Source organism: Mus pahari, chromosome 13 (assembly GCF_900095145.1).
Source record: "Mus pahari chromosome 13, PAHARI_EIJ_v1.1, whole genome shotgun sequence".
In the NCBI taxonomy this organism is placed as follows: Eukaryota; Metazoa; Chordata; class Mammalia; order Rodentia; family Muridae; genus Mus; species Mus pahari.
The window spans coordinates 84,654,201-84,670,105 of NC_034602.1; the positions used below are offsets into that span (position 1 = coordinate 84,654,201).

Here is a 15,905-nt window from a genome sequence, read left to right on the forward strand (position 1 = left end):
TGCTATTAACTGACTAGTCTAACACCTGTAATAACAAGAAGCTGTGGTTGCTTTAGCAGTTAATATCCTATCCAGGGAATAATCCAGAGTTTACAACAGTACCCTGAGCTCCTAGACTGAGGAACTAAGATTTTTCACTATACACTCAACTCTACCACATACAAGGCCCACATGAACACTGCAAATACTTCAACTGAAAGAATGAAAAATGATAATAAGTAAATAAAACCAAACAAAGTAATACCGGATGCATAATAAAAAGGAAACAAACAAACAAAAAACCATAACTCTTTTCAAAATTACTGAGCCTACAGTCATGGCATCTAGTTAGGTAAGAAGTTGAAATGAAATCCCAGAAATCTAAGTGTGTTAAAATAAATCAAAGAACAAAGTTAATAACTGAGGACACAAACAGCTGAATGAAATAAGCAAAAGAATTCTACACAAAGAGAGAGAGAGAGAGAGAGAGAGAGAGAGAGAGAGAGAGAGAGAGAGAGAGAGAGAGAGAGAGAGAGAGAGAGAGAAACAAGCCAAAATGCTGGATATTAAAAAGCAGAGTAAGTCAAGTAAAGTAAAAAGTTCTTAGGTCTCAGCCAATAGCATAGATCAAAGAGGCACACTATCTGGGCATGAAAAAAAAGTAGAACTAGAACAATCAGACAGAGACAAAGCTCTAACAGTAAGAAAGTTACAGTGGAAATAAGGCATAAATAAAATTCTGAAAGGACCAAATTTATCATGGTAGGGATAAAAGACAAAGAACCTAGTTCTAAAGGCGAAACATGCCTTAAATAATCCTAAGAGAATTCCCCAGATGTAGGATGAGAGCTTGAGGCGGAGGCTGGGGTTGTGGAATGACCAAGGACAGACAGAGAACACTTAGACCAGTGGGAAGTCTAAGGTGCCTGCTGACACTGCTTAAACAAATCAAACCTATGGATAATGAACACAGAAAAGTCTGAAAGGCACAGAAAACATTGTTAAAAGTGAATCATGATGGAAATTTTCCTAGAATAAGGGGGAAAGGTGCTAATTCAACCACAGGAGGCATTTAGGATACCAAAAGGGGTGGGGGAGGAAGAAACAAAGAAAAAAAAAATCAAAGAAAAGAGAACATCCCTTGGTCATGTGGTAATTAAAACACTAAACATACAAAATAAAGTTTGAAAATAGTAAAAAAGAAATCCAAGTCATACACAGGCCATCAGAATAAAAACAGGTTATTCAACTGAAAAATTAAAAGCCAAGCAAGCCTGTGTAGATGTATTTCAAGTTCTGAAAGACAAATGCCAACCCAGACAGGTATACTAATAATACTATCAGCCATCATTGAAGAAAAAAGTAAAACTTTATGAAATAAAAATGTTTTTAAAAGGCTAAAAAATTCATGACTACTAAGCTATACAAAAAAAAAAACTTGAAGGAATCCTTTGGAAAACAAAATTATCTGTAAGGCCACAGGACATAAATAATGCTAGAATAATAGTTAAGCAAGACAGAAAAAAGGGTAAAAAAATCAAATGCTGCAAAATCAACAAAGTAACAGGAATCAATACATACCTTTTAAGATTAACTGTGATTATTAATGGTCTCTGAAACTGCTAGAAAAAAAAGTAGGGAGCACATGTCAAGATATAGGTATCGGTAAGAACTTTCTGAATAGGACTCCAATCGCTCAGGAATAATCAACAAACCTGAGCTCATAAAATTAAATGTAAAATGTATTTGTATAGCAATCCAATCAAGTGAAGAGCCTCAGAGTGAGAAATCTTTTCCAGTTATATATTCAACACAGGATTAGTATTTAGAGTATACAAAGAACTAAAGTAGCAAGCATCAAGAAAACAAAAAAAAAAATTTTTTTAACAAAATGGATCATGGAACTAAGCAAAGTTCTAAAAGAAAAAAATATAAATGGCTAATAACATTTTAAAAAGTGTTAAATGCCACCAAACACAGGGAAAATGTAAATTTAAACTACTTAAAAATTCCATTTTACCTCAGTTCGAATGGCTATGATTAATAAAACAAATGGTAAAACATGCTGGCAAGAGTGTGGGGAAAGAGGGATTCTTGGTGCTGGGGGGTGGGGGGGATGTAAACTAGTATCGCCTCTACAGAAATCAATGAAGTGGTTTCTCAAAACCTGAAAAAAGATACATTACTCCTGGGCATATATGCCCAAAGGACTCCATATATGCCTACAGAAATATATCCACATCCATATTCATTATTGATTGCCCTATTCACAACAGTTACTTAGTAAATCACAAGAGTTACTTAGTAAATGTCTATCAATTAATGAATGAATAATGAAAATGTGGAACATATACACAATGGAATTTTATTCAGCTGTAAAAACAGAGATGGAGGGAATTATAAAATTTGCAGGGAAATGGATGGAACTGGAATACAGTGGAATAACCCAGGCCCAGCAAGAATACCACAATTTACTCCTCAAATATATATCTTAGGTGTGAAGAGCTGTATATCTAAACCGGGGTGGCTGTAGTGGTCAGGAAGCTAGAAAGTGCTCATGAGAGGTAAAAAGAGAAGAGATCTTAAGGGCTTAAGGGATAGAATACATTTAATAAGGTTTAAGTGGAGACAGGAGAAAGAGTGCTGAGAGGTGGGTTAAGCAAACTAAGGTTAGATGGAAAGTCCTTACAGAAACCTACTATTTTGTAAGCTAATTAAAAAGTAAAATTCAAAAGAAAAAGTTAAACACAGGTATCCTGCTTGCGTGGACAATGCTTCTCAGAAGACATGGATTATTAAAATTTTAGTGGCAGGTATGGGAAAACTCCCTACAACTTAATGGTCAGGGGACCCAGAGGCCCCCAAACAACACAATCTACTGCCATTGTTCTTGGATACCAAAGATAACTAGATGGTAAGAACCTACTGCTAAACACACAAAACATTTTGTTTGCAGAACAAAGAGAAATCAAGCTGGAATTGGCCTGAAAATATTTCCCTGGTGGCTGATGTTCAGAGTTCTGCATAGTGTCACTGGAGGAGAAAAAGTCATTAATGGTATTACTCAACAGAGTATGCAGAATGCTACAATACCTATATGCCAGGAAAGATGTACCCACTGTAGAAGTGTGAATACCATGGAGGTAACCAACTGCTTTCTGATTGGATCAGAAGTCTGCTCTACAGGAGGAAATTCATGCCATGCACAGTAAATCTTAATCAAATGTTACTTATGCTTTGTTAAGCAGACATTCTGTCAACCTACCTTCTAAACCCATCTATTAGTGCTGCTTGCAGCCTTGGACAAAACACTCTCCATGCAGTGGACAACAGTTTATTATACAGAAACTTATAACTGGTCAAAGGGTAGAGAATAAGTGATTGTTGAATGCTCAGCCTTAAATGGGACATATTTATCAATCTTCTGACCTCCAATGCTCAGAAATATAGAACTGGGAACAGAAAGAGTGTAACAGCTGGAAGACAAGAAGGGGTGCTGTGAAATGCTGTCATCTAAACACAGCATTGTGGTTGCACTTGTGAACTCAATGTAACTATGGCTACCTATGTAAGACCTATATAGATCAAGCCAGCATTTCAAAAAGAGATCCCCCTCCCAAAAGAAAGGAACAGTACATGAATGTAGGATGAAGACACACTAGGATGGGGTCCAGGGAGAGATGGAGAGGGAGCTGGGGGCAAATATAACCAACTGTATACATGCATGAAATGGTCAAAGAAATATTATTTTTTAAAATGAAAGTATTGGTAGTGAGAGCCGATATTCCATGGAAATGGAACCCAGGAGTGCCTGGCTGTATTTATATCAAAATTTAAAATTAAAAAAAGTATAAGAAAATGAGATCATTATACAATGATAAGAATATGAAACAATTATAAAATACACATGTATCAAACATCAACTTCACTATCCCATGTTCACTAATAACCAGAACTGCCAGAAAGAAAACAGAAACATGAGAGTTGAAGCAAGCTGTAGACCAAGTGCACCTAACAGACGTTTATAGAATATTTCACTCTACTATAGAATACCATTCTGCTTATCAGCACAGAGAATATTCACCAGGATAGCCAATAACATATTACACCACAAAACATTTCTCAACAAAGTTGAAAAATACAAAATTATGTATTTTTTCTCACCACATGAATTTTTAAAGAACTATAAAAATTATGAATATATAAAGATTAAATAACATGACCCCAAGGCCTTCTAGTTTCAATAACTTATGTGAAATTTTCACATTCCTTGAAATAAAATGGAAATATAACATCATCAAAATTTATGTGATACAGAAAAAGAAGTACTAAGTACTTATATCAAAAAAGTAAAAACATTTTACATAAGCAACCTATTGATGAACCAGAAAAAAAAATGAGCTCAAACTTAGTAAGTTGAAAGAATAAAGATGAGATTTAAAATAAGATTTACAAAACACTTTAAAAATATAAACAGAATAAATTTTATGTGTACTAAAGAAATAGAAGATCTCAGTAAATGAAAAGATATGAAAAAGGTAGTATTATTACCAATACCACAGAAGCATCAATGGATCATTAGGAATTATTATGAACTACTACATGCAAAAAAAAAAAAAAAAAAGCCAACAAACTGTAAAATCTGCATGAAAAAACTCCTGAACACATATAACCCATGCATAATAAGCTGACAGAAAGCAGCAAAACTGACTCAGAGTGAGACTATAATCTCTATCTTTCACCAATCAGAAAAGCAATTCAAAACAATTACTATATGAAACTATGATAGTATAAGAAAATATAGGGTAATTGCTTTGGCGTAACAATACACAAGACTTATGTATATGACATCAAAATCACAAATAAAAATAAAACAGAACTACATCTTCATGAAAAGAATCAGTACAAAAGAGGCAACCTACAAAATAAGATTTGCAAACTATTCATCCAATAAGAAATTACTATCTAGGCAAAAGTATCACTTGAGTCAAGGTATTTAAAGCAAGCTTGCTAGTATCAGCAGACACTATATCTCAAAAGAAAAGGGAAAGAAAAATATTCCCAATTGTAGATACAACGTGCAAGAAAAGGAAAAACTAATAAAGTCAAAATGTGAATGATACAACATAAGAGAAGAAAAACTTAAAAACTGCTTAAAATGATAGGTAATACAGGTACAAATAGACTCAAAATATATCAAGATTACAGTCACTTTTACCAAATGCACCTTTTTTTTCTCCTTTTATTAAATACACAAGTAAAATTAAAAAAAAAAAAAAAAAAAAGCTGGATATTGTAGTGCCCTGGTAACTGACCAACTGCAATAGACAAGGTAGGAAAATTAAAGCTCAAGTTCAGTTTGGTTCCACTTTGTAATGCTAGAACAGCCTAATAAAACTGAATCATTAACTACTAGAAATTCCCAGTCATGATGCTGGAGAGATGGCTCGGCTGTTAAGAGCATATACTGCTCTTCCAGAGGACCCATGTTCAGTTCCTAGTACCCTACATGGGTCACTCGACATCCACTCGACTCTAGATGGAAAGGCTTCAGTACCTCCTCTGGCCTCCATGGGCTTTGCATTCACAAGCAAAAACTCACACATGGGCACACGCAAATACACATAATTAAAACTTTTTTTTAAATTTGCAATAATTATTTTATTACTATATCGAGAAAGTATTTTCCAAAAGATTACACACAAGTAATGATAGTTTTACCTATTTTACCAAACTTTCAAAGAACAAATTCACTCAATCATATTACAATTTATATGAAAAATACAGAATTTGCCCAATGGTTTTTGTTTTTCCTTTGCTGTTGTTTCATTTATTACTGTTGTTGATACTTTTTTCTGAAACACAATCTCACTATATAGTCCTGACTGGTCTACAACTTACTATGTCACGGTACCAGACTGGCTTGGAACTCACTGAGATAGATCAGCCTGCCTCTGCCTTCCAAGTACTGGGAGATTAAGTGCATAAAACACCAGACCCTTAAGTAAGAATAGTGAACAGAACAAGTTCAACTTTAGTCTCAAAAATTAAAGAAATCCTTAAAAGGTGTTTTTGGGAGCCAAGTCCTATGCTTTCTTAGTACACTGCCCTTGTATAGACCTTTATCTAATTGTTTCTACTAGAAAGTTCCTGTAACTGTTTATGTAGGCAACTAAATAGGTCAAGGCAACTGCAGTATAACTACCATGTAACTGTTTCCCGAGGAAAACATAACTAGCTTTATGTAGCTTGCTACAGTATTTGCTACTTACTTGAGACATGGTCAGCCTTAGACAAGCCTAGCAATTACTCAATTGTACTATTTCAGGCACTTTGCATGAAAACAAGCTAAACAAAAAAGGAGCACTTTAGTAGCATAAACTCAACTTGAACTCACAGAGATGTCCCTCCCTCTGCCTCTGGGTGCTGGAATTAAAGGTTTGTGCCAGCTCTCTCTTCACAGCTGACAAACATCATCAATCAGAGGGCTGCTCACGCATACTGTACCTCACCCACTTTTCTTTCTCTCATTACATGTAAAATACTTCAGTGTATCTAAAAAATGACTTAGAAATCATTTTAAATTTTATGCTCCTGTGTATATAAAGCTGTCATTTGTTAAGGACATTTCATTCCATCAATTTAAGAAAAAAAGACATGTTAAAAGACAGGAAAGGTTCTAGCTCTCTCTTCTGAATTTCCTTGCCCTTCTACATATAATGAGTTGAAAAAATGGAACTGAAAGAAAAGGAAGCAGATCCTCACAACAGAGAAAACTGAGCACATGCTAAGCATTCCTACTAACACTGAAAATTTAGAAATGCAGCTAGAAATGGTGACACATACCTATAATCCTAGCACTTGAGATGTTAACCCGAGCTACACTAAAAAAAAAAAAAAAAAAAGAAGAAAGAAATCTATACTGTTACTGTCAGGCTATGTGTATAGTGTGCAAAAACCATAAATGAATTATGCCCTTAAAAAAAAACTTGTGGGGCTGGTGAGATGGCTCAGTGGGTAAGAGCACCTGACTGCTCTTCCGAAGGTCCAGAGTTCAAATCCCAGCAACCACATGGTGGCTCATAACCATCCGTAACAAGATCTGACGCCCTCTTCTGGAGTGTCTGAAGACAGCTACAGTGTACTTACATATAATAAATAAATAAATCTCTTAAAAAAAAAAAAAAAAAAAAAAAAACTTGTTACACATGTATAAATACTAAAAACTCAAAAGAGGAAAATAAAAAACCACTAATTTAAACTTAGAACAGAACTAATTGAAGTTTAATAAGGAAAAAACGTTTCCATAAGCAAGAACAAGGCTTAGTGATAGTTGGTGAAGAATAGCTAACAACCAACAGATTAGATATCTGAGAAGATGTTTTTTAATTTAATTCAAATTGTTACTTGTGTGATTAGCATATTACTGAGTGCTGTTTTTCTTTAGTCTGACAATCTTGATCATTTGGTCAAAGAAGAAAACTAAATGAGTTTGTGTTAGTAGGGGAAAAAAATGCAACTACAATGAAGACCAGCCAAAGAGTAATTACTTTGGTTTTCTGTTTTGTTTTTGATGTTATTGAGGATCAAACCCAGATCCTTGTATGTTAGGCAAGCACTTCACCAAAAATGCTCAGCCCTAAAACCACTAGTTTAATACCTAGTTTTATAGACTGTAATAAAATAAAGGGCACTAAATTTACAAATAATCAGAATACCCCATTCCATTGGTAGTATAGCTGACATCTTTGGGGATGTGGAGGCAACATGAAAAATCATGTAAATATTAACATTTGTTATTTCAGGAATGTTGCTTGGCTCAAAATTTAAGTCTTTTAGGTCCAATATTAAATTGCTAATATATCATTAATGGCCTCTCTATCAATAAACCAGAAATGTAGAAAATGGCTGTTCTGCAATTAGAATTATTCCTATTGAAAAGAATTATTATATAAATTATATAAATGTATACATAAATTATATGAAAATAATTATCATTATTAAAGACAATTATAATTATAAATTGGTTAGAAATTCATGCATCTAAGATTATAAAACTGATAAACATTCCATAACTTTTAAGTCAAGAATGGCACTATTATCCTACCTCTGCCTAGATAACTTTTTAACTATGTAAGATTTAGCATACCATATACAATAGAAAATGAAGCTGGAAGTGGTGACTTATATTTGAAATCCCAGCATTTATCAACTATTACATTTCCGGTACCTTTAACAAATCCTCCTCACATTCTCAGTCATACTAAAACTGACCTGTACTCTTCACAAAAATGATCTTTAAAGGGATCATAATACCTCAATATGGAGTTTTGTCTTTTTTTATTTTTTTTAAGTCACTCACCTGTTAAACCTAGAGTTTGTAGCTGGAAGAGCCGGCCAAGTTCATAAGGCAACACCCGTAAATAATTGTCATTTAAAAGCAATTCCCTGTTTAAAAAAAAATTTTAAAGATTTGAGTGTAATATAACATGCTTTATTAATGTCTGCATTTGTCATTCTTTGTCTTTCTTCTAACACATGATAAATGACATTTATATTCAAGGCACTTTTTCACACTAATCCCAAAATGCTATGCCCTATTATTAAAGTATTATCATTACTAAATATTTCTATGACTCACTCATTCTATAGCACAGATTAAATTCAGAGGTACGAATTGCACATAATACAAACCAGAGTGACATGAGTTATTAGTACCCAAAACCTGTAAGACCTTGAAGCAAGCTTAATTTATAGAATTCATTTTATTTTTTCAAAACAGGGATTCTCTGTGTAGCTCTCTGGTTATCCTGGAACTTGCTCTGCAGATCAGGCTGGTCTTGAAATCACAGAGATCCTCCTGCCTCTGCCTCTTGAGTGGCAATATTAAAAGCATGTGCCATAACCACTTGGCATGAAGAAAGTAAATTCTAAAACAAACTTGAGGACTAACTACAATTACCAGCCAACTGCCTACATATCATCTACTATAACTAAGTTGTCAACATACAAGAAAAAAATAAAAAAAGAAATTCAAAACAAGACAGTATATCATAGAAGCTAATGATAATTAAATAGAAAACATAAAAAGTGGGCTGGCAAGAGGGCTTAGTAGGTAAAGACATCTGATGCCAAGCCTAACTAACAACCCAAGCCTGATCATCCAGACCCCCCAATGAAAGGAGAGAATCAACTCCCACAAAGTTGCCCTCTGACTTCCACATCAGATAGTTGACTTGTGCACACCCACACACATAAACAAACACATGTTATTTTTTTAAAAAAGAGGAAAAACATTAAAAGATAAACTGTTCTCTGGAGAACAATCATTAACATAGAATATATATCCTAAAGTGCAAAAACAGATCAGCAAAGACAAATACAGAAAAGAAAGAGATAAGAAGATCTAGCTGAAGGGGTTTGCAGCCCCCTAGGAAGAACAACAATATGAACTAACCAGTAACCCCAGAGATCCCTGGGACTAATCACCAACCAAAGAAAACCCATGGAGGGACTCGTGGCTCTAGCTGCACATGTAGCTAAGGATGGCCTAGTCGGTCATCAATGGAAGGAGAGGCCTTGGTCCTGTGAAGGCTCTATGCCCCAGTAGAGGGGAATGCCAGGGTCAGGAAGCAGGAGTGGGTGGGTTGGTGAGCAGGGGGGAGAGAGGAGGAGATAGGGGGTATTTGGAGGGGAAACCAGAGAAGGGGATAACATGTGAAATGTAATAAGAAAATATCTAATGAAAAGAAAAAAAAAACTAAATTTGTAACTGAAATTTTGAACACCTTATGAAAAAAATAACACCTTCATTAATAAAAGACAAAAAAGAATTCATATAACCAGTTAGGAGGTGGTAAAAGAACGAATAAGTAACATAACCATTATTAATTTTAACCATGTAAAAGCAACTTTTAAAAAACCCTATTACTCAATAGGTAAGATTTAAAAAAAAAAAAAAAGCAATTCTTGTTTTGGAAACAGTTAATATGATTCTAAAATGTTTCCTCCTGTAGGAATGCTGCCTCTGTTGTTGCACATGCCTTCTGTCCCCAAACCTGGGAGGCAAGAGCAGGACCGCTACAAGCTGAGGCCAGCTAGGGCGCCACAGGCAAGACCCTGATTTGAGAACAAATGTCTTTATTAGAAATTAATTTTATCCCCAAAGTTCCCTATACCCCACCCCCACCCCTGCTCCCCTACCCACCCACTCCCACTACTTGGCCCAGGCGTTCCCTGTGCTGGGTCATATAAAGTTTGCAAGACCAAGGGGCCTCTCTTCCCAAGGATGGCCAATTCAGGATAGCATTTGAAATGTAAATAAAGAAAATAATAATTAATAAATAAATAAATAAATAAATTCATTTTAATCAAGTCTTTAGGCTTCAACAGAGTTGTAATATAAAAATATAAACATACATTTTGTAACAGAAGTTTGTTCCTAAATGTTTCATTTATAAGCAAATCATATTTCTTAAGTATTTCTGATTAGTTTTATCAGATTTGACTCCACACTAAGACTTTTAACTCACTCTATCTTAAGTCTGTTAAAAGAAATTTGTAGCAGGAAGCTACAACTCAAAGGAAAAGAAATATTAAATGGAGGCCAACTCATGCACTGTGTGCTTAACACCATTTCTGTCTTTGATCTTCACAGACACAGAAATCCCACCATAAAATAGCATCCCATAACTTTTTTATTTGATAAATTTGTAATTTTATAATGAAATGTTTCCTCACCTGAGAGACACCATGTTTCCTAGCTCTGCTGGTAAACTTCTGAGTTTATTGGATGACAGATCCAGGTAAACCAGATTATGAAGCTTGGCAATATCAGGTGGAATGCGAGCAAGGTTATTGTCATTTAGGTGCAGTGCTGTCAAGTGTGTCAATGACCAGAGTGATGTACTTAAGCTCCGCACTCTACCTAAAAGGCAAAATACTAAAGCATGAACTCTAGATTCAAGACAAAATCTGAATCCCAAGAACTGATAAGTGCTAGAAAAGGTGGCAAATATACAGAGGTAGCATCTTATCTTTGACATTTTTAACTTTGTATGCAAAGCTATGCAACCGCTAAATTATCTAGCCTCCTTTAATTTCACCCCACTTTGAACAGTCACACTTATCATGGACGGGGGAGGGGGAGGGAAAGGGGGAGGGAAAGATTGATTGACAGAGGCTTACTGGACCGCTCTCAGAGCCAGATCCAAAGAATAAATTGAAGGGTGAATTGAGCTTTGTTGGTGAAATAGGCTTGAGCTTTTACTTTTTTAAAGTCATAACAAAATACTCCTCACACTCAATGAAAATTATAAATAGAAGATGTATCTATATCTAGAGCCTGGATTGGTCAACAAAGTTTAAATAAAAAAAATGAATTATTATTATTTAAAACCAACCTTGGATTAGCCACCAGGAAAGTGTCCCAAAAGAAAACATTTTCCCTAAATTTCTGATGTTTTAGAGATTAACAACTGTAATTTAAGATTTTACATTAAATGCAATATTCTCAAGGAAACAGTTTTCACATCAAGGTCTGTAAGCAGCAGGTACAAAGCATGTACCAACTCAGAAAACCTATTTCAGAGTTCTAATTTTACCACTTATTAGCAATATAGGTCTGGGCAAATCATTTAGCCTCAGGTTTTATAAAATGGGATGTTATCCTATCTTCTAAGTTGCTAGTACTTTTTTGTTTTATGATGGAATCTCATGTAACCCTGAACGGCCCCAAACTTGCTATATAGTTGAGGATGGTCCTTGAAATTCTGCTCTTCTTCCTCTACCTACCAAGTGATAGGATTACAGGCATGCACCCCCATGCCCAGTTTATTTGGTGCTGGGAATTAACCCCAAGCCAAAGTTTTGTGAAAACTAGACCAAGCACTCTACCAATTGAGACACATCCCAGGCCTGATTATAATTATTTACTATAATGCATAATTTACAGAAAGATAATTTTATGAAATTGCATAAAAGCAAAGCAATAGTTTTAAGATTTATCTGACCTTTAGTTAAGTGTCTATATCTAAGTTGGTATGTGCCCATGAATGCAGGTGCTTTCAGAGGCCTGAACTGTTAAAGAGTCTCTGGAGCTGAAGTTAGAGGTGCTTGTGAGCTACCTGATGTGGGTGCTAGGAACCAAACTTGCATCCTTTAGAAGACCAGTATTCTTAGTAGCTGAGCCATCTCTCCAAAACCCAAGAAGTAACTAATTAAGTATAATTTTCATAAAAAAAAAAAATTAGATGAGAGATGGCAATGGAAACTGAAGAACACAAAGTTTCAAAGGAACAATGTTATCTTGTTTATATAACTAAACTCAATGTTTATTTCTATCCTCTTTCCAGGATTCTTTCTACCAGACTCTTTCCTGCTGTATATAATCAAATACAATGTGTCAACTAGGATTTTGCATCTTAATAGAAAAACAAAGTACTCATGAGGCTGTGGGTAAAAGAGAAACTTCCATTAACTTAAACACACCAATTTCAGTTGGGAGGAATTATTCTCCTCAAAGGACTTTGGCATTTTAGAAGTGTAACTAAACTATAACTAAAGAAGTATACAGGGTATCTGCTACGTAAAAGCGAAGTATGCTACTAAACATCCTATCCTATACACAAAAGCCCTCCACACCACAAGGAATTGTATATAGGTGCCAAACCAAACTGTAAGCCAAGGCTGAGAAATCTTAAAACTAACAGGCTGAGATCTGCTCCCATTGGAATGATGAGCCATGTACCTAGTTTCCTTTCAGTTGTATGTATAAGTTAAGTCTTGCTGTTGGTACTGCAATGCCTATGGGGGCGGGGTACTGATCACATTCTACATATAATCTGTTCTGTGGCAACTTATAAAAGAAAAAGTGATCTTCTATTTCTAATAAACTTAATTTTATAATACTATTAGTTGCCAAGATAATGTGGGGTTCTTATATGAACTCTGCTTAAATTCCTTAACATTAGAGTCTTATGTTCCATAGTGTATTTATTAAAAGTAAGAAGCCAACATTGATATAGTAATAGTAAAAAAACTTCAGGCTTTATTCAGAATTTATCTGTTTTTATATCTTTTTGTTCTAGAATTCAAATCAGGCTCTTTAATTAGCATATCTTAACATTCCTCTGACTTAAGGCTCTTTTTAACAATCTTGGTAACTCTGAAGTACATCAGTTAGCTATTCTATGCAATGTCTTCAGTTTTAGTTTTATGACTTTTTTTTTTTTCATTTTCAGACAGGGGTCCAAATTTTTCAAATCATATTCATTCTGAACATGCTCTATTCATAGCTTAGCTGGTGTCTGTTACACAGACAAGAGTCATCTAGGTTTCCTTCTTTGCCAGCACTGAGATAATAAAAGAAGGATAGCAAAGACTTTCATTTGCAAAAATTACTCTGGAAATGTCAACATAAGACTTATTGTATTATAGAACCTAATTTTAATCAGAAACCAAACTCTGAATATCTTTAAATGTAAATGGCTACCCTTGCTCAAGATAATCTCAACAAGAAAGGAAAATACTTTAAAAGATTTAAAAAGAAGTGCCTTAAGATTCTCATGTATTTCCAATTAGTTCTTTCAGTTAAAACACAACAAAGAGCCTATAAATACAGCAATACTCTTTATAATTGTAGCTATTATATTCCAGATAAAATGCTTCAGATTCCACTCACCTGAAATCTCTAACTCTGCCCAGTGAGATTTTTTCCCATTGGCTACCTCCTCTGCGGACATGATGGTGTAAATTCTGCGAGGATCTGGAGGATCATATTTTTCCTTTGGCATCCCTATTAGTCTGTGGGGGGGGGAGAAGGATCATTAATTATTACAGTCAGGGCTGGCAAGATGGCTCAGGCAGTTACAGTGCCTGTTGCATAATTCTAATGGTCTCAGTTCAAGGCCAGGAACCACCGTGAAAGAGTACCAACTCTGGAAAGTTGTCTTCTGACAACCCTTCCCCCCCCCCAACACACACACACACACACACACACACACACACACACATACTGCTTTTTATTTAAAATTATTTCTATTATTACAGTTATTTGAGGAAATACATCATTTTCAAGGAAAGGGGAATCTGTGTGTGTGGAGAATATGAGCAAATAAAAATTAAATTAAAAATAATGCAGTATAAAAAAAGAAAAGAAAATATGCTAAGTTTTCTTTTTCTCTCCTTTTGCTGTAAGAATCTCACAAATACTCACAGGCACCCTTTTAGAACTTCATCTGTGAGTCTAGAACAAACAGACTTGCCATTTCCAGGACCTCTCACCTAAGAAATGACTTTACATCAAAGGGGTACCATAGCCTGTTCCATTCTTCCTTCCCTGTCTCCTGCCAGGGAATCAAAGAACCTGGCTGCAGCTGAACCCCATTCTCAGAAGGTGTATGAATCTCCCTCCTTTGATAAGCGGACTCTGATTCTCTTCAGAGATCCCACCAGAGTCTCTGTTGTTGGTGTCCTGAACTCACTAAAATCCTCCACTATACTGCTGCCCCTCCATCAGTGGATTAAAAACTCATCTAAGAAATGCCTTGTTCCCACAGTATCTGTCTTGGTGTACTCTTGAACAACGCCCCTAGTTAAGTCATTTTATATTCTCACTGGAAGAAAAACACTACAATATTCTAGGCTTCTGAAGAAACTTATTAACAGATGTCTAAGGGGAAATGCAAATAAGCAACCATGTTGATTCTTCAGAGAACATTGTGTTGCTCCCCAGTTCCTTCCCCTTCGCTTAACAGCACTACTTTCCTAGAAAAGCTGGTCTTACAACTAGTTTCCATTTAATGAAACTTCAACTAGTCTCAGAGAATAGTGTAATTCTAACCTCCCATCTGAGTAATACTCAAGTATCTCATACCTACAACTAACCCCACATGATTTTCCCCCTTGACACTGGCATTAGTTTAGACAATGCTCAAGATTCATTCTATGTTTGTGGATGAAACAGGATCCTCATTCCCGCTGATCATAAACAAAGCAGAACATAGTCCAGATTGTTCCACATAGCCTTCCAACTACAAGGAAAGCAGACCTCATAAGGCAGTCTAGAAAGATAAAAGAAAAGGCAAATTTCTCAATAAATCATACATGCAGTACCTGCACACAGCAAGCTGAGTTTTATCTTCTGTTATATGCTATCAACACATCCTAATCAGGTAAATGGATAACTTGATTTGCCACAGTCAGTCTTAACTTAAACCTGTTGTCCTGAGGTAATTACTGGCACTCCCTTTTACTCTCAAAAGTACTTAACTAGATAAATTACAGAGCCATGCCAACTGAAACAAAAATCATGCTACTGTTTTTCATAATCACAGCACAATCAATGGTGACTAAACCAATCATAAAATCACTTCAAATATGCTAGATATGAAAAAAGGCCCTAAAAATAACTTTATTCCAGGGGTCTAAAACTGCTGCTTTGATAGCAAACAGAAGATAAAATCCACTTGAAATCGTTCAGATCAAACAGCAAAGGACAAAGTCATGTGTGTCAAATTAAGTGTCTACATGTTGTCCTTCTCACATATTACATATACAGTTACAGCTGACATAATGCTTTATTTTGTCAGTAACAGATCTAATCTAGGGACCTGGCACATGCCATCTAAGATTTCTACTACTAGGCTGCAGTCTCAGCCCTATAGTTGATTCTTTGCTCATATTTCTTTGTTCTTTCTCACATGTGCCCTTAAACCAAGTATCCAAATCTGTATCTATTTCTAAGTGAAGAAATGGTATTCAAAATATAAGAGTTACTTCCAGGAGGTCTTAAGCTTGTTGCATATTAAAAAAAAAAAAAAAAAAAAGTAGTATTCCATCATGTACTAAGAAATCAAAGCTAGTTTATATAAATCACATCAAAATTTCTCACGTCAGTTTCCCTTACTTAAAGGAGGGCAAGTTTT

At 35.2% G+C, this 15,905-nt stretch overlaps 1 protein-coding gene across 7 annotated transcripts in view; it reads right to left on the reverse strand.

The window, feature by feature from the left end:
* Cnot6l (CCR4-NOT transcription complex subunit 6 like) overlaps window positions 1-15,905 on the reverse strand; it is an 82,756-nt gene that overhangs the window by 35,540 nt on the left and 31,311 nt on the right. For all 7 annotated transcript variants that reach the window (XM_021210565.2, XM_029545155.1, XM_021210563.2 and 4 more), the window contains exons 2-4: window positions 13,661-13,782; window positions 10,720-10,906; window positions 8,342-8,427 (exon numbers count right to left, since the gene is read on the reverse strand). In XM_021210565.2, coding sequence (XP_021066224.1) covers window positions 8,342-8,427; window positions 10,720-10,906; window positions 13,661-13,772 — 385 coding nt within the window. In that variant the 5' untranslated portion in view covers window positions 13,773-13,782. The remainder of the gene's footprint in view (window positions 1-8,341; window positions 8,428-10,719; window positions 10,907-13,660; window positions 13,783-15,905) is intronic.